Below are 18775 nucleotides of genomic sequence, written 5' to 3'. Positions count from 1 at the left end.
GAGGATACATACCTCCATTAAATCTACCCTAAGTAATGACCTGGTAATATAAAGTATGTAAAATTATCCAGCAATTTTTAAAGGAAATCAACCAACTTATCAAGTAAATGGGAGGGGGGCATCATTCTCAAACTTTGCATAACTAATAATAATTTTGCGGCAACAGTTCTACAAAATGTTTTGAGATGTAAGGAATAAATATAACTTAAAATCTTTCCCAAATCTGTATGCCTCTGCTTACTCTTTCTTGCAGGTCACTCTTATGGCACTGGCTAAAAGTATATGAATACCAAAGTATGCTTCCTGCTTTCATCTGTACAGTACATATCTTGAAAAGACTAAGGCAAAAGTTCTCTCTACAGTGTACATTCAACACCTTCCTCAAATAACTACTTATCACTTTACAAACGACAAGCTTCAGTTTGAGAACCATAATTCAAAACGCAAGCAAGAGAAGTCCTGTTGTAAAACCTTGCTCTGCAGTCATACGCTGTATCAAATGGGCCTTGTATTACGTGTCCTTCTCTAGCATGAAAATCCACAAGGCAATTCACGCTACAATGACGCCAACCAATCATTCTGAACCCTGATATTGATTACGCCAAATGCTTATTTATTGGGAAATTAAACTGCACTGAGTTGAGTTCCACCCAAGGAAAGAAACAGTTGCTGGTGGCTGCTCTTCTTTCTTTTGTACAGGGAGTACCAGGTAACTTTGCTTTTACATAATGTGTACTTTAGTTTTTGTGTTATTTAAGCAGAAGAACAGTATAAATGTATTAAGACATTTTGGCTCACAAGAACGATCTATCCATGTTGAACGATTAAACTATCCAAGTTGGCTAAGATTTTTTTTAACTGATTAAGAATAACCTGCTACTAGGAAAAAATCAGAAAGACAGAGCCTTTAACTCATAGGGAGTGATCTTTGAAAAGTTAACCGGAGTACTAAGAAAGAAGCTGATTTAACAAAGGGGATTAATACAGTTTAAATCAGTTTAGCCAATTACCTGAGATTGTGAATCAGAAAGCATTTCTCTTATTTTAATAAAATGATTATCTACTTTAAACACTTAAATGCAAGCAACAAATATATCTACCAGTTTTTGGTTTTGTTCTAACATATTATTTTTGCTTTTCTAAATTCTCTCAAGGAATTTTCCAGTCTGTATTTCATAACTTTTAAAGTAGTTTAGACTATTGCTACTTTTCTTAGTGGGAAATATTTACTCCCAGTACTTGCTGTTGTAGGTGAAGATTATTCATTTGCTTATAACTTTACAAGATGTAACTTCTTAACAGTCAGTAACTGAGTTACAAAGTTATAATGATTTCATCAGTAAACATCTATTAATGTATTGTAACAAGCTGAACACTTTTTTAACAGAAGTTTTTGTGCCCTTAATCTTAATATGAAATAAAATGGTTTTCTGGTGAGGTTTATTCATGTGCAAGTGCAATTTTGAACATTTCTGAAGTGTCCTTGATAGACTACCACTATTTTTTGCAGCGTATTTCAGCTGTATACTATGTGTAGAATGCCACTTATACACCAAATCCCAGGGATGCATCAAGTTGGATATGGATGCAAGGCAGGGGTATGGGGACAGAAATGATAAACTTGATTTTCAAGTTTCAGTGGTATACCGGAATGATTGACTAAAACAAGCCTTGGTGAATGCTTTATGGGTCATACAAGACATCCCAATTTTACCTCATTTAACTTGCAGGGCAAAATGTCAAGATATTTAATTTAAATCTGAGGCACTAAGAACATTTATGGGAAAGGTGTTTGTCAGAAAAGAAGCACTTCAAATGAACAGTGTTGTCAAGTGTAACAGCAACTCCATGTGGATTACACATATTTCCAGTGGAGATGCTGTTACTTTTGAAGGCTGTTAACCAATTGTGAAGTGGATATTGGCTGAAGATCATCTTCACAACACTGTGAAGTCTGCTGGGAAGAATGACAAGATTTTTAACTCTGGCTACTCATGATCTACAGTGCAGCAGCTCTATTGAAGATACTGGTATTTTCTTTCCAATTTTGTATCATAAATGTCAGTCTTATATAATTTTGCATTAAGTCTAGCTATCCATGTCAAGCACCTTGGGTTAAGCAGAAAATGCTGTGAAGATGTAAAGAACTGATCAATGTTTCTCTTCAAAAGTGAGGTTCAGGGTAATGACCTATGATTTGACAGACTGTGTGTCTATGTCTGCCTGTCATTTCTGTAGGCCAAAACCCTCCATGCCTTCAATACTCAGCAAGGAATGTTTAACACACTTTGTGGGATATGCATGTAAAGTAAATGACTGTATTATACATTTAGGAAAAAATTCCATTAAAAACTTCATAAAGCTTTTCTTGATTGAACTTTAATTTGGTCATGCTTAAAAATAGAATTATAACTTAGAGAGTCCAAACAGGACTAGTAATGCAGAGTAGTAATGCAGAGTATAGGTTTATTAAATAAACAATTTAGTTTGTAATTCCAAAGAAGACAAGACTGACTTGAAATGCTTATCTGAAACTGCACTTAGTCTACACATGCAACAGGTAATACTGAAAATTTACACATTTGATTCTGTTCTTGGGCTTTTAAAAGATCAGCAAAACCAGTGGAATTTTCCCACAACATTCTTCAAAGTTCTCTCATGTCTACTCTAAATGGAATAACAGAGTAGCTTTAATAGTGGCATATGTACATTATACATGAGTGGAGGAAACATCAAGTAATACTGAGTTGCTGCTTAGACAACTACCTACACTGTTACTTTGGATCTAGCACATACGCTTTTGTCCACACACTCCCACAGAACCGTTCCACTCAGAATGTGGAGCGGCGGTGGAACTGATCTTAGCTCTTCGACATTCCCCAGCCTTCCAGAGAAATGCTCAGGAGGCAGGACAGACTATCGAGGGAGAATGACATTTGCCAACGTTGCCCTCGCCTATTCTGAAATAGCCCTTTAGCGCATTTTCCTTTCTAGCATGTATGGCTGCAAAAATGTCCAAGAATCTGATTCAGAACTCTGAATGGTTCAATTTGCTTTCAGCCCTATATGTGTGAAAGAAGAGACCTTATGATCGAAGGAGAGTTTGATTCAGTGAATGAAGTCCATAAACATTTACTTCCTGGAATATATAAGTCCTAAGTAGATGACTGCAGGTACCATAAAAAAGCAAACAGAGTTAAAGATTATTTAGAACATGCAACGGCCATCATTTCTGGCACACGTCTTTTGCATCAACCTTTTTTTTTTTAACTGAAGACAGAGAGGATTGTAGGTTGGGAACCTAACACCCAGTTACGATCCACTATACACATGCCCCCATTTACCTGCTATTACTAGTAATAAGCCGACTGGATGGGCAAGTTTAGGAACATGGTCAGGTTCACCTTACCTAGGGTAAGTGCATGTAAGTCAAATCCTTGTAGAGGGGGCGGTGAAATGGGCATGTGAGAGAGCACGGAAGCAGAAAAGGCAAGTGTGGTAATCCATTCCTAAAACTTTATTCCTGGTTCCAAAGTTCTAGTCAAGCTGGGTCCATCAAGATCTGCTTGTTCCATCAAGGACTCCTATGAAGCAGGAGATTCATCTGCATTCCACTGACTTAAGATGTTAACGTATAGTATTTTAATTGATTTATTGTGAGCCGCCCCGAGGCTTCGGCGAATGGGGCGGCATAGAAATGTTCTAAATGAATGAATGAATGAATGAATGAATGAATGATGTTGTAAAGCAGAGGCAGAATGAGGTCAGCTTTGTGTGGTCTACGCTTTATGCTACTTGATTCACCAGTGTATTTTTAAGACCTTCAGAGCAAGAGTGCATACTCAGGATGCCTTTAACAGTCAAGATGACAATCCAACTTAACAGGTCCTGAGCATGTATTCCTGCATGAGAAGGTAAAAAATACCTTGTTGATTAGGCCAAGAAACACATAATCCAGCATTCTTGGCAAGAATCCTAGCAACCAGCAAGCAGTAGGTATTTCACCGGAAATTGATCCACCACCAGACTATGGTCAACCTCCTGCCCACTTCTGTGCTAAAAAAACACTTTATCTACTGTAGAATGTTTGCACAGGGAGTAGTTTAGGCCGTCATCCAACGACAAATAGTAAGGTGTGTCTAAAATCAGAACACTGACAGTTTACACAAGCAAATCGGCAAGACTAAACCTCCACAAAAGCATGTCATGTTCTAATGCTGAGAATTACCTCAAGCCCCTTTGACAGTTCAGCGACTGATTCTCTAGTTGTTGGGTCACCATACTGCATAACACACTTGGAAACATGACCCTGGGAGGCCTGAACCCCCACCTCTTCTTTCAGCAAGGAACTATTCGCTCCATTCATTTTCTTTTGCACTAAGTCAACTAAGTCAGGCTTATCAAGCACAGTCAGGCGAGAGCAGCTTCTTCCCTGTCCTGTGAGCAGGTACGTTCCTTCCTGCTACCCTTCCTCAGAGGAAGTCAGGCAGCACAGGTGGGGACGGGGTTACACCGGAGCAATCCTCTAACAAGATCTCAACAGGGATGTATAACCTTTGGAGCCCCCAAGGGCCACATGTGAACCTGCTCAGGGGTCAGGGCTGTGGATGCCGTGCATATACATATGTACCTATATGAACACTCTTTCCAGATACTTTGTACAAGGATTTTGGAGAAATGGGGTGGAGAGTCTTCTCTCCATTCCCTCCCCAGAGATTCTGATACAGATCACAGTTTCCTCACGCTAACACCACCAAAAAGTGAACAATTTGTTCTGTGGATTTCTGGAGGAGGGACTGAAGAGAACACAGGTGGGGAATTCAAACATATGTTTGCAGGAATCAGGGCTCCCAGAGGAGAACAGTCAAGGTCTTGGGAGACTACATATATTTACTGGGCTGCAGATTGTGCAGTTCACAAATGCTGGGAGTTGTAGGACTATTTTCCAGTCTAGACTTGTCTTTATTGAGTAAGTGTAATCAGGCTTTGCACATATGTAATGAAAAACGGGAGCTTCTAGGGAGAACTATTTGGAATAAAATATCTCACAAACCACCCTGTCTCTAAAAAGTTGCTTGAGGGTTCCTCTCTTCTAGGCACTTCTGACACCAGAACAAGCATAAGGCAGCACCTTCATTTTCCCAGCTATTTCTCCTTTAATCAGTTCACCTAGCCACATGCATTCTAATACATATGGCTCAATTTAGAAGTCTCCATTTTATTTCAATACTGTGAAACAGTAACTGGCCGTCATAGGGACCCTTTGCTATTTATGGATTTTACTCCACGTTTCTGAAGCTCCACTGAAGCCATGAACCAAATTTGGACAATCATTTGTAAAGGGCAGACATACACGGACCCACAGTTTGGTATTCGCATACAACAGGAATGTACATTTCAGATCATTTTGAGGGCCACTTTTATAGATTTACAAATTCTAGCATTAAAAGTAGGAAAGCATTTAGTTCCATTTGAATTGTGTTTTCTTTTTAACCCACTCCCTGTAGTCTGACAGTGGGGATTCTTGTCTAACCGACTGATTTAGCTTGATTAATTAAATTTATAGCCTGCTCTTTTTCCTGCAAGGAACCCATGGAAGGTCTTCCTCTCCATTTTATCCTCACAAACTCTGTGAGATAGGTTAGAATGAGAGTCAATAACTGGTCTAGAATTACCCAGCAAATAATCATCATGGTCAAATGAGGATTAGAAACCACATCTCCCAAGTTCCAGTCCAACATTAACCACTATGCCACACTGGCACTCATGGCACAAATAGGGGAAAATTTGAAACCCTTTCTCTCCTGTCATCTCTCCATTTCTGCTGCTAGTTCTCTCCCACCCCCTATCCTAATTAATTCAATTTCATCCCTTTTGCTCCAGTTTTGTACAGTGGTACGTTGGCTCACAAATGCCTTGGTTCATGACCAAATCTGGTCACAAATAAAAATTTTATGAAAATTTTGATGTGGGTTGTGAACTCTGCATTGGGTGGCGGCCAAGATCACAGCCATCTCCCCCCCTCCCCCCGAGTGAGAAGATGGCCACGATCGCAGTTGCGTTCGTGCAGGGAAGATGTGCATGATCACAGGCGCACTCCTGCAGGAAAGACAGGTGCAATCTCAGCCATTCCCCCCCCCTCCCCAAGTGGGGAGATGGCCACAATCATGCTGGGGGCGGGGGGGGGGAGATGGCCGAGATCGTGCCCATCTCTCCCGACCCCAGCATGCCCCATTCACGCCCGTCTCTCCATCCCCCAGTGTGCCCCATTCGCACCCGTTTCCCCCTCCCCCAGTGCACCCGCAATCGTGCCTGTCTTTCCCCTGCCCAGCACGCTGGGATGACGGGCGCAAGCAGGGATGACAGGCGCATGCAGGGAAGACAGGTGCGATCTCGGGCGGCTGGGGGTGGGCGGGGAGATGGCCGCGATCTTTGTTGTTCTTTGTCACTTTGCTTCACATTTTTCTGGTTTAAAAAAATGCTTACAGAACGGATTAGCCTTATTTACACTGAACCTTATGGGGAAATTTAACTTGGCTCATGACCAATTTGGGTCACGACCAGAGTCCTGGAATGGATTAAGTTCGTGAGCCAAGGTACCGCTGTATTTTGTACATAGACTTTCTCCCGCTACTTCCCTTTTTTGAATTAGACAGCCACAGCACACCTGCCTTTCCCTGTCCTAGCCAATATATCATGCAAAAGAAGGCTTTGATACAGGTGGACTACACAGCGTGGCTCTGTGGCAAAAGACATCAAGAACTGGCATCAGCTCCACCAAACTCTTCTGAATTCAGGAAAGGAAAAAGCAATGCAGATGAAATGAAGCAAAGTTACTCAAATCCCCACTTTCACTTTCAATGGACTTGAGCAGGCTTTCATTACTCCCAGAAAGAAAGCCCCACAAACAATGGGTGAAATCCAACAGAACCAACCCTTGTTCTTTCCTTGACACTTTGCTGATTCCCTTCTGCAGGTGGTGCATACTGCCAATTCTGTTGCGCAAGAGGAATCATCCTAACAGAAGGCAGATTTAGTGCTTCCTAGGGAAAGCTCCAGAAATGCCTGTTTCTGGAAGGAGGTAGGTGAGCATAGCTGCCTTGTGTGCACTCTGCTGACCTGCGTCCTCCCAGAAATGAATGTTTCTGCTCATTTTGGGTTGCCCTGGAAACACTACATTGCCACTGGACAAATGGTGTGAGCCATCTGCAAAATGGGGTAAAAATATTGGTGGGGGCGTAAGCAACCCATGAGATTCTGCCCAACAATTATTTGGATTTCTCAAGGGGCTGCTGAGAAATAGGAAACTGGCTGTAATTATCCCATAGGCCTTATGTCATGCAGTCTGGGCAGGCAGAGTGCGTTTATGTCAAATCTATCTGCATAAGGGTGGTTTCCCCAGAAGAATCCAGAGTGATAAAAGATGGCATATGGAGAGGAGGGAATCATTCTCCAGTGAGGGACATTATACTGCTAATTCCATGCTTTTTTGCTTTTTATTATTAGTGGAATGGAGCTGTAAATGCAAATACAACAGCAGAGGACACTGGAAGGTTAGGTGCCCTGAGTTTACAAGCCTGGATTTAAGTTGTAAGGAGAAATATAAAATAGGTTTTGAAAGTGAAAAAGTGCTTCAACTAGCTTTTATCCTACCATTTTAAGAAAATACGATGGACTCTTGCTACTCATACTTGATGTAAAAGGCAGTCTGTCTATATCACAATGGGATTATGGTGTAGTGCACTTTTCTCTCCCGGGCTGCTGAGAGGGGCAAAGCCAGAGTCTCCCTGACATGCTGGAACCACACTGTCTTAGCTGCTGAGCAGTCAGTCCTCATCAGCTGCTGCTATAAAACAGAGATGCAAGGACAGCACAAAATGAAATCCCAACCAGGAATACTGCAGGCTGCCCCATCCTTTATGAGACCATTTGACCAGCTAGCCCATTACTGTTGACACGGACTGGCAGGAGCAGCTCTCTAAAATTTCAGGCAGGAGGTTTTCCTTGCCTACCTGAAGACTGAACTTGCAGCCTTTGACAACAAAGCAGGTGCTGTGCTACTGAGTCATGGCTTCTTCCCGCTCTCCTGGCTCACTGCTCGCTCAGCCCTGCGATGCAGATGAGGCGGCCTCTGCCACTGAGCAAAAAAAATGCTGCCATCCCCTCTCAACACTGCTTCTCCAAGTGGTGGCCAGGTGAGCAGTGATAAGATTGTTGTCTTTGAGGGCTGCAGACTGGGGTCATCCAGCATTACAATGGAGAGCTCGGGCTAACCAGCCTGTGGGCCACGTCCCCAAGCACAAAGTTTTATTCACTGATGTGGGAAGAAGGAAAAGTGTAAGTTACTGGGGCACAGGCTGAATCCAGTGATGCCCCTTGTCCTTTCTTTGGAGACAGGGAAGCATGCGCACTCTATTCTGAGTCACTCCCGCTGCTGTCAGTGTCGGCGTGTGCTGCCCCTTGGCTCTGTGAGTAGTGGGTGTTTGACTGCAGTTGCTGTGGGCAAGGTGGAGGCAGCAAATCTCAGCAACTGCAGATACCAGAAGAAGGCCAAAACCTTTACAAATGTGGTCGCTTATCTTTCTGCACAAAAACATAAGTCGCACTTCCAACAGCAATTTACTTTTTTGCCGCAAGACAGAAGTCTGTAAGATACTTACCTGTTCATTAAAGATTCTCCTGTTGTTTTATGGTAAAAAACTGGAATGGGAACACCCCAACGCCTCTGTCTTGATATGCACCAGTAAGTTCGTCTGTCTAGCATTTCCAGCATTCTGTTCATCCCTGACACTGGAACACATTTTACTTTCTTTAATGCCTCCTGTGAAATTTCCAGAAAGAAATAGAATTCCAGTTTGGCAAGGCTGAGATGTTAAAAAGAGGTGGAGGTATTGTTGAGATCTTTCCACCTGAATCTAGAGATCCAATCTCACCAGTGGTACATTCCTTTTCAATCACCATCACAAGCAACAACTAACACATATTTTGATCTTCCAGGCAAGTGGATACTATACTTTTGAATAATGAACATTCCACTCTGTTTTTGCTAGTTGCTCAGGGTGGTAACTGAAAAGACACAAGACTCAGGTCCAGGGGGAGAGGGGAAACATTGTAAGACTACACAGGTCGATTTATGCATTCTAAGGTCGATGTCTGTTCATTCCCATGCCCCCTAAGGACACTCCCATTTATAAACAGGAATATATAGACTGGAGGGAAGAGAGCATATGATTTCAGAAAAAAACTATCAGGGAGAAAGATTCAAGTATTGGGAGGCAGCAGGAGGTGAAGCAGATGTGGGCAAAAAGCCAGCTAACCCAGCACTTTATTTCTGCAAGTGCCCATAGTCAGCGGAGGGGCACAGCGCAAAGCTTCCCAGAGATCTGGAACTCCAAATGATATGTTTGTGCTCTAGTGAGCTGGCAGCTAACAGACGTGTCATACAGCAGGATCATGGCCAGCAGCATGCACAAATTCAACTGTCACATCTGATTATTTAATAGACTCAGGGCTTTTTTTTGTCATAGAACGCACCCAAACAGTGTTCCGGCACCTTATTTCCCAATGGATTTTACGAAGTGATTTTGCATCGTAGCAGATCTGCAGCAAACATCATTAGCACAGTGCCTGCAGGCTGCTTTTGTGTCTGCTATCTGCTATTTGACAGTGAGGGTGGGCTGGCTGCTCTCGGCTTGGGATGCTGCTCTGCTGCTCGGCTTGGGATTGGTGTGTGTGGTCGCGCGCTTACTGCCGGCGACGTGAGTTCCGGCACCTTTTTTTTTCTTTTTACAAAAAAAGCACTGAATAAACTATACAGTAATTCAACATTAAAAAGCGTGAAAAGCACAGAAATACACACACATCTGATTTGTACCTGGGCAGCAGCCTTGAGATTTCCTGTATCAATGAACCATTGCTTGCTGGCACGAATAATCACGGGTTTTTTAGTCCTCCAGTCATAGGGATAGCTGTGTATGCATTTCTCTTCTTTCAAGAAGTTCTTTGCAGCTTTGAGCATCTGAATGACTGTGCAAAGTAGCAAAAGGTTACTGAAGTGAAGGTTATGTGAGAATTGCATAGCACTTCTGGTATAAAGGACAATATCATTTGACGAGCTACAATCTACTTTGGAATACAAGAAATGATACAAACCAGCTTCATTGCCTTCTTCAAGAACAGCTTTCTTTTGAAGCTCAGAACCTGTAGCCTCAGTGAAACGTCCCTCTTCATCCACTAGACACTCCTAGGAATAAGAAAATATACATTTGAATTAATCATTAAAAAAGAAGACGACAACTTGCTGAAGATTTGTTTAGGAACATTCTATGAGACTGAAATTGTGCTTACTACCAGAGAAAGACAGACCACAACTTTTTTCCATAGGTTAAGGCACAAGATGTTCTCTTTCATACCAGAAGCACAGTTTGATTTAGCAATTGAAGCAACATCCCTAGATTGGAATTGTAGGCTTAACCTATGGAAAAAAAGTTGTAATTGTAGGCCTTTTCTCTGCCTAAACTCACACAGGATATCACCCTTGGTCACTGCAGAAGAGCAGATTCCTATGATTAGCTTTAAAAAGAAGTAATGTGAACTTGTTTGTTCAAATTCTAATTCTAATAGGGGAAAATATTTTAATGCTCATAGAACTTTCTAAAACCTAAAGTCAGCATTCACAACACAGATACATAGCTCTGACCTCCATTTACAAATGCATACACATAGGTTAGGGATCTCTGAAAGCAGGTTCGGAGGTTGTGCAGGGGGCTACGGGGAAGGAGATGAAGGGGAAGCCTGCTTGTGTGGCATTGGATAGAAAGCAATGGAGCCTTCATAGAAGTGCTTCCATGGGGACAACTTTGTCAGGGGGAGCCAAAAATGAGCTCCATGGGCTGGGATGAGCAGATTGATGAAAATGTTGAACCAGCATGAAGCTGCTGTGAAAAAGGTTAGGCATCATTAGGAAGGAAGAGAAAAAAACTGTTGTGTTGTCCTTGTACAGATCTAGGTGCAACAGCACTTAAAGCATGTAAAAAAGCAGCAGCAGAAGATATTAGAGTTTTTAAAAAGTGCAAAAAAGGATTGTTAAAATGATCAGGGGGCTGGAGCCACTGCCACATGAAGAAAGGTTTCAATATGTGGGATTGCTTAGCTTCAAAAAATGGCTAGCAAAAGAGACATGAGAGAAGTGTACAGAATCATGCATTGTCCGGAAAAAGTGGACAGGGAGACATTATTCTCCCTCTATCACTATACTGGAAGCCAATGGGGACACCCCATGAAACTGGTTGGTGGGAGATTCAGAACAGAAAGAAGAAAGTACTTCTTCTAACAGCTCATTGTTAAACTTTAGCGATTCAACTAAAAGTGACACCATGGTGGCCAATGATATGAATAGCTTTAAATGGGAACTGGACAAATTCTTGGAGAAGACTTTCATTAATATCTACTAGTCCTGATGGTCATACGCTCCCTCCAGTATCAGAATCAGTTGCTGGGGACTACAGGCAGGAAGGGGCTGTTGTACTCCTGCCCTGCCTGTAAGTTGCTGCAGGCAGCTAGATGGCCACTGTGTAGAGAATATTTGACTAGAGAGACCAGTGGTGTAAGCCAATAAACCAATCTTCTTGTGCTCTACCAATACATGCCATCATTTCCTTCCTGCTTTGTCAAAAAGTTGCAGCACCCCTCACTGCATCAAGTGCCATGTTCGATGGTCTTCAAGAATAGCATCTCAAGGCATACGGGGGAAGGACAGAATCCAAAAACCTCATTTCACAAGCAGGAATTGTCTTCTTGTTCTTGGCATCCAAGACCCCTTATCTCAGGTATCTAAACAGCCCAGCAACTGACAGATTGTGCTAATAGATCACTGCAGACCCAGGTAGATTCCTAATGCTCCCTAGTAAGATTTTCCACCCTCTTTGCATACCATGAGCCTTTAAATATAAGAAACGCCCCAGATGCTTTCTAGTTGGTACTCAGCTCTTTTTTCAACCATGCTGGCTCATAACCAGTAAGTCTACCTTCTGAGTTTCAAATGCAACTATTTTACTCCACTCACATCCTGAAAACATTGTATTCCATCCCCATTCTCACGTAACCTGTCACACTGTGGCTTTCTTAATCCAAGATCTACCCCATTGCCATGCAGTATTAGATACAATTTTTAAAAAAATGTAGCAGTAATCTCTCTAAAAGATTTTAGCACATTCTCATGCATTACCCTCTTTCTTACAGTTTTCCAAGGTAAGAGCAACAGAATGTCTGGAGAATGCTATATTCCCTTCCCACTACCACCCCTCCAAAGTTTTAAACATATTTTTAGTGCAAGTAGGTTGAAATTTTTTTTTAGGTTGAAATTTTTTATTTAAATAAAAAACATACTACAAAAGCCATGGGTTAAAAACAAAGCAAGCAAAAGCACAGTACCATGGAGAGCTGGTGATGAGAAGCTACACTGTAATCTTCCATACCATGAGCAGGGGCTGTATGAACTAATCCTGTTCCTTTTGAAACAGTCACATGGTTGGCAGGCAAAAGAGGGGACTGCTTTCCAGGAATCGTAGGATGGGAGCAGACACCACTCTCCAAATCTGTACCTGAAAAACAAAACAAAAACAAAACAAAACAAAGGAAAACTGAAATTCATATTTAAGGATAGAGTAGAATCAGTCTGAATATTTTAAAAAATAGTTCTAAGACAAGTAATTATACAAGCTGCTGATGGCTAAGACCACCTTGAGCAGCGCTTTCCTTTCTCTGTCTTAAAGGAGAAATACTTCTAAGACCAGTGTACAGAAATATTCTGACTAAACAGGGGGACTACAGAGCAAGTGATGTAACTTAATTGATGTTAATGCAGAGCGCAATCCGCATTAAATGAACCAAACACAAGAGCAGTCTCCCCTCCCCTCCTTCCTCCTGCAGCCCCTGCACTGCCCCACCTTGGCACCCTGCAACCTCTGATGCAGATTTGGGACATGTATGGGGAGCTGCAAGCAGCAGGAGGAATTTGATTGGCCAGGGTGTCTGTTCCATTGGCAGAAGAACATCAGTGGGAAAAATGCATATATATTTGTTATATTGTATATATGAATATATTTGAGAAGTTACCTTTAAGGGTTGCAATCTCATCAAACTGTGTGTCCAAAACAGCACCTATAGACTGAACTCTGTCCGCAGCCACAATGAAGGATTCCCCAGTATTTGCACACTTCACAATGGAATACCTATGATTGTATTATATCCTTTAGGTTCTCTTAGCACCATACAACATCATATAAAATGCATGAAAATATCACAAAGATCCCTAAAACCATAACATGGAGATAACCCCCTTGTCATGATAAGCTGTATGACCAATAGCACTAACAGGAAACCTTCTCACATGCTCATGAAATCACATCACTGCATTTAAACAGACTCATCATGATGATCAAGAAAAATGTATTCTATATTTTAAACATTTGCACTGAATTCAATTATGTTACCTTCCTCAGGGCACTGCCCTATGCAGAAGCCTCTCCTAAATCAAAAACCTTTTTAAAAACCATAATTCAGAGTGTTGATATGCTTGACACAATGGTCCTTATATATACATTTTAAAAATGGAAATAAAAATGGAGTAAAGGCAGACCAGAATAGCTATTAATTACTGTATTACTACTTTTCATGACCAGGGTCCATGGGAGAGAAATCGTGACCAGACTTATTTGCTGAGATCCATAGCAGAATGTTACGCTCGCTGGCAGAAAGTAATGTGCCAAATTTTTCATACTAAGGTTGCAGTGATAAATACATTTACTTGGAAGGGAGCCCTATGGAATACAAAGGTATTAATTTCTGAGTGCAGCACAAATGGCCAGTTCAGTCCTGATCGCTGGTATCAGCCATGATGTGCTGTACACGTATCAAGCACTTCATATACTAGAGATAAATTAAAAGCAAACAAATACATACTCTGAATTTGGCATGTAGCAGACTGCTTGGTTGGCTGGAATAGTCCAGGGCTGTGTGGTCCAGATAATTAAACTTACAGAAGGTAATCCATCTACAAATAAATGCATATATTGAATAGGCATTATTTTAAGTACATCTGAAGTACATTACCAAAAATAAAATTAAGAAATGTATAGCGTATACCTATCACAGAAGCCAGTTTGGGTGGAGGCTTCAGCAAGGGAAATCTGACATATGCAGAGCGACTAACATGTTGCTCATTGTATTCAATTTCAGCTTCGGCCAGGGCTGTACTGGATGAAGAGCAGGCATTGTTGAAATATGTTAGCAGAAAGGTCTTCGACCCTATCTCAAATAATATCACAAGGATGCAAAGCATGGTTGCTACTTACTTTGTTGAAGGAGACCAAAACACTGGCTTATAGTCCTGATAAACATAGCCCTAGAGGAAAACCAACAGAGCAAAGTAATCAACACTGATTTGTCTTCTGTATAGTGTAAGTCTTACCTCACTAAATATTAACCTACCTTTTCATGCAGTTGGTGAAAAATACTCAGTTGTTTTGCTTCATACTTTTTGTCAAATGTGTGATAGCAGTTATCCCAATCTGCCATTATGCCCCAACGGATAAAGGCTGATTTTTGCTTTTCGATTACCTTTTCTGCAAATTTTTTGGCTGAAAAGAGAAAAGGTGTTGCATAATTTTAGGAAGCTCCTACTTTTCCACAACATCTGAGGTTGAAAAAACAGTATAGCTTACAGATCTCATTTTTACCTTTCATTATTTTTCACAAAATCCTAGAACCATTTAGGGTTTATATAAATAGCTTGCTCTGTTCAAGTGAAATCTGGGCTACAAAATTCTCCTAGCAAATACTAACAAGTGGAGGCAGTGAAACACAAGAACTGCTATTTAAAACAATTTGTTAGGCCCAGGAATAACTGTCAGGCCCAAGTTTGAACAAAGCAACTCCACGCATGTTATAATTTTCATTTAAGTTCCACATTAATACTCACACAGACACACACTGGTACTTACAAGTCAGTACAGAAGAGCAATACTATGGCCCCTGGGCCAGAGTCCCAGGGACCATAAAATGACTTGGCAAACCCTAGGAGAAGGTTGGAAACAATGTAGCTGTCAGGAAGAGCACCAAGCTGGCTGCCTCTCTGAGACTGGAAAACTTTGGAAAGAAGGAAAAATGGGAATTCTGGTGGGTGGGGAGGGTAGGAGACTCTGTGGGCCAGGATATAATATATTCCAAGCCTCCTTCACCCTTCCCCTCCAAGGGGTCCTCATTAGACGGGCTGAAAAGCTCATCTAGAAAAAATATAGGAGACTAGATGCTGATCTTGCTCTACTGACTTCAGTCCAGAAGACACAAGAATTTTAGTAGTCTCCAAGTCCGGAGCCTTCTGAGGAGCAAGGATGCTCTCCCTAGGATTGCAGCCCCAGATGAACGGCAATACAAATTAGGGCAGGGCTTTTCCTTTTTCCAACTCTGTTCCTACTTATGTCCACCAATGTTCAGCTGGGCGGTCTCTGTTTGCCAGAGAAGACTTGATGGCACAGAACAACAACAAAAAGGCCCAAACCTGTTAAACCACCCACCACTAAATGAAGAGTTTGCTCCCCAATTGCTTGAGAGCTATTGCTGCTTTCCTCATAAACAAGGCCCTGTCACAGACTAAAATAACAACTGCATAGCCACAACAGCATCAGTTTGCAAGGGGCAACATACCTTTCTGTCGAATTTCCATGGGTGAAAGATGTTCAGTTTCCCCACCTTCTGCCAATGCTTTCAATTCAATGGGTAATCCATGGCAATCCCAGCCAGGCACATAGTGAACCCTGTAACCTCTCATTACATGAAATCGATTTGTGATATCTTTTAAAATCTAAAGCAAAAGAGAAAGGGAGGGAGACAGTATGCTTCCAGCACATTCTTTTAATTTCCAAGAAGTCTGAAACATTTATTTTACAGGCAGTACCCAAGTTATGAATGTCTGAGTTATGAACCACCTGTACTTATGAACTGTTCTAAAGCCTCTTAATTATAAAATATTACTGTGAAAAATAGTCGTTACCACAGAGAGGAGGCAAAAGAGGAGAGAGAGGGAGGCCTGCAAACTATGGCTTCCTGCCCTGCCCTTTCTGACAGTTCCTTGCAGCAAAGAGGATGCACTGGTGGGTTTGGGTGGCAGTTGTGGGGCTACAGATATCCAGTTTCTCCACTTTCACAGGGATCCTGTGCCCCCAAGTATACGTGATCCAACTTACATACACATTTGATTTGAAGATGAATTTCCATTTTCTCAAGAACAGGACTTATTTGTAACCTGTGGACTGCCTGTGCAATACAGCCATTTGTGCCATATTGGACCTACTCTTTCTATATGTTATAACAGCACGCTCCTAGGACCACCTGAGCAAAACCACATTGACTTGGCACAAAAAAAGAAAGATTCAAGATTTCTGTACTTTGTTTTTACCTTTTGATGCTGCATCAATTCTAGATACACTATTAAACTCTAACATGTATCAGATGGCATGTAGATAGGCCATTATTTAACGAAGATGTCCAACATTAGTGAATGTACAGCATTAATAAGTTTTGACTGAAGACAAAAGCATATTTGCTAGTGCTCACAGATTCATAGAATAGTAGAGTTGGAAGGGGCCATGAAGAGCATTAGGTGGTATTCTTTCCATGAAGGCAGGACACCAAGTTACACCATCCCACTCACTTTAATAACATATTTTATTTGTGTGCATACATATTATCTGTTTTCAGATGACCATAGCTCATATATTAAGCTACAAGATCTTTCCTGTACATGTGGATTCTTTGCAGCGATCAAACCAGGAAGTCTCTAATTAGTCACAATTTTTCATATCACTAGAACTAAGAGCTATTGTTACCAACTTATGAACAAATGAACGCCTTAAAGAACTTCATACTATAGTTTAGGATTTAGACTTCTTCTGAAGTTGGTAGTGAGAGAATCAGAGGATTAAACAAGAAACAATTAATTAAAGACTACTTTGTTGTGAACTGCAAAGGGCCTGCACATGTAAGGAAAATATTCATACATATTTTGGCTTAATAAATTGAGATATGATCATCTGGCCTAAGATACAGTGTTGCTCTTTAGTTTATTACAGTCACTAATGGAACTGAACTCATGCTTAAAAGAAATAATTCATTTAATTGCTTCATATGAAGGAATATAAAACTCCTCTAAATATATAAAGAATACTTCATAAACTTTAACATGCTATAACAGGAAAACAGATAAACTTTAACATGCTATAACAGGAATATATAGACATTTTTAACATTCTGAAGCTTAATGATACAGTAAAATAGCGTTTGCATAATTATTTCTACTGCTGGCTGTATTGTATACACATTGAATAGTTTCTCTCTCTAGAATAATGGACACTGGCATAATATTTGTTTCTGTCATTGTTCCATGTGAAATGCAAACTCTAACACTAAAAGATGTTTTTGTATCATGGAGCCAAAGCAAATTTATGAAAGTAATACTCACTTTATTCAACGCATGACCAACATGAGGGTCGCCGTTAGCATACGGTGGTCCATCATGAAGACAAAATTCTTGTTTTGTTTTCCTTTGTCTTTGCCACGAATACAATTCTGAAAAGCCGCATTTCTAAAGAAACATATAATTATATGCATGCTGCTATAGCACATTTTTAAAGTGCCAGCAGATTTATTCTTCAGTTACAAGCAAGGTTGACTTATACCATCCCAATCAATGTTCAAACTAGCATGCATTAAGATTGCTTTCAATCCCAAATATAAGGTTGGATCCAGAATATTCAATCTAGGTTTAAGCAGAAGAACAAGCAATATTCCACCCACAATGTGGAAATTTTCTGGCTCCTACCCCTTAAATGTGACTCCTGAAGGCTGAGGGAGCCACTGCAATAAGTGTGATGAGGCTGCAAAGCAGAGAGAAATCATAGCACTCTTTTGCAGAAGCAGAACTCACTTTCCAATTCTGCAAAACCTTTTCGATCCAGGTCATGATATTTAAAAATGCTTATAAATATATAAATTTATGTATTTAACTGCATATCAGTAACACACACAAAACTCATGTAACAAGTAAGGCTACAGAACACAAGCCTGGATCAGTTTCATGCTAGCTAATCATTTGTTTCTCTATGCAGCTGCAATTTGATAATGGTGCCATCCTGTGCACGTTTAAACGGAAAACAATCCTACAACTTCCAGTAGTCCCCATGTCAGCATTGGTGCATAAGAAATGCTAGGAATTGTCAGATTTTTTAACTCATCTAAATACACATAGGACTGTGTGCTAAGGATGCAACCATCTACCTTTGGTGTATTGATTTCCAGGGTGCTGATATCAACTGCAGAATTTTGCTTGGATGAGACTTGACCTCCTAGCTCTCATGCCAATAAGGATCAAACTAGAGTTGCTATCACTTGCACTGAACACGTTGTGTTGTGTAAACAGCGGCCTTAGGAAAGCACGAAGAGTCTCAGGACTGGCTGCTGGTCATAATGGCTACATACTATTTGTAGCATCTCTCAATGTCATCTTGAGGCAAGATGAGCAGATTACACTCATGTCATGCTAGCAGGCTACTAGAATAGGCAAGCCTGTGGTTTGTTCTAGCACAGCCCTTTTGCCGTTATGTTTTTGAAATAAAGCGTGCACGTTGATCACATGCAAGCAATTAAGGCCAGGCATAGTGGGCGTAACGAACCTTCCCGCATCCCACCCTCTTCCCTCAGGCCGGGTATTCACAAGACC

General features: G+C 41.1%; 1 protein-coding gene across 2 annotated transcripts in view; it reads right to left on the bottom strand.

The window, feature by feature from the left end:
• The window catches only part of IARS2 (isoleucyl-tRNA synthetase 2, mitochondrial), a 35778-nt gene that overhangs the window by 16733 nt on the left and 270 nt on the right, over positions 1 to 18775 (bottom strand). Inside the window, exons 2-12 of one of the 2 annotated variants that reach the window (XM_044428461.1) lie at positions 17519 to 17641; positions 15706 to 15862; positions 14491 to 14639; positions 14355 to 14404; positions 14146 to 14255; positions 13963 to 14053; positions 13117 to 13232; positions 12433 to 12602; positions 10153 to 10243; positions 9875 to 10026; positions 8661 to 8821 (exon numbers count right to left, since the gene is read on the bottom strand). In XM_044428461.1, the coding sequence (XP_044284396.1) occupies positions 8661 to 8821; positions 9875 to 10026; positions 10153 to 10243; positions 12433 to 12602; positions 13117 to 13232; positions 13963 to 14053; positions 14146 to 14255; positions 14355 to 14404; positions 14491 to 14639; positions 15706 to 15862; positions 17519 to 17641 (1370 nt within the window). Of the gene's footprint in view, positions 1 to 8660; positions 8822 to 9874; positions 10027 to 10152; positions 10244 to 12432; positions 12603 to 13116; positions 13233 to 13962; positions 14054 to 14145; positions 14256 to 14354; positions 14405 to 14490; positions 14640 to 15002; positions 15076 to 15705; positions 15863 to 17518; positions 17642 to 18775 lie in introns of those variants that run through there. The other variant, XM_044428541.1, reaches the window with a different exon arrangement.

This window comes from Varanus komodoensis, unplaced genomic scaffold (assembly GCF_004798865.1).
Source record: "Varanus komodoensis strain SLA01 unplaced genomic scaffold, ASM479886v1 scaffold1, whole genome shotgun sequence".
Classification (NCBI taxonomy): domain Eukaryota; kingdom Metazoa; phylum Chordata; class Lepidosauria; order Squamata; family Varanidae; genus Varanus; species Varanus komodoensis.
This window is presented reverse-complemented; position numbering and strand designations above follow the sequence as displayed.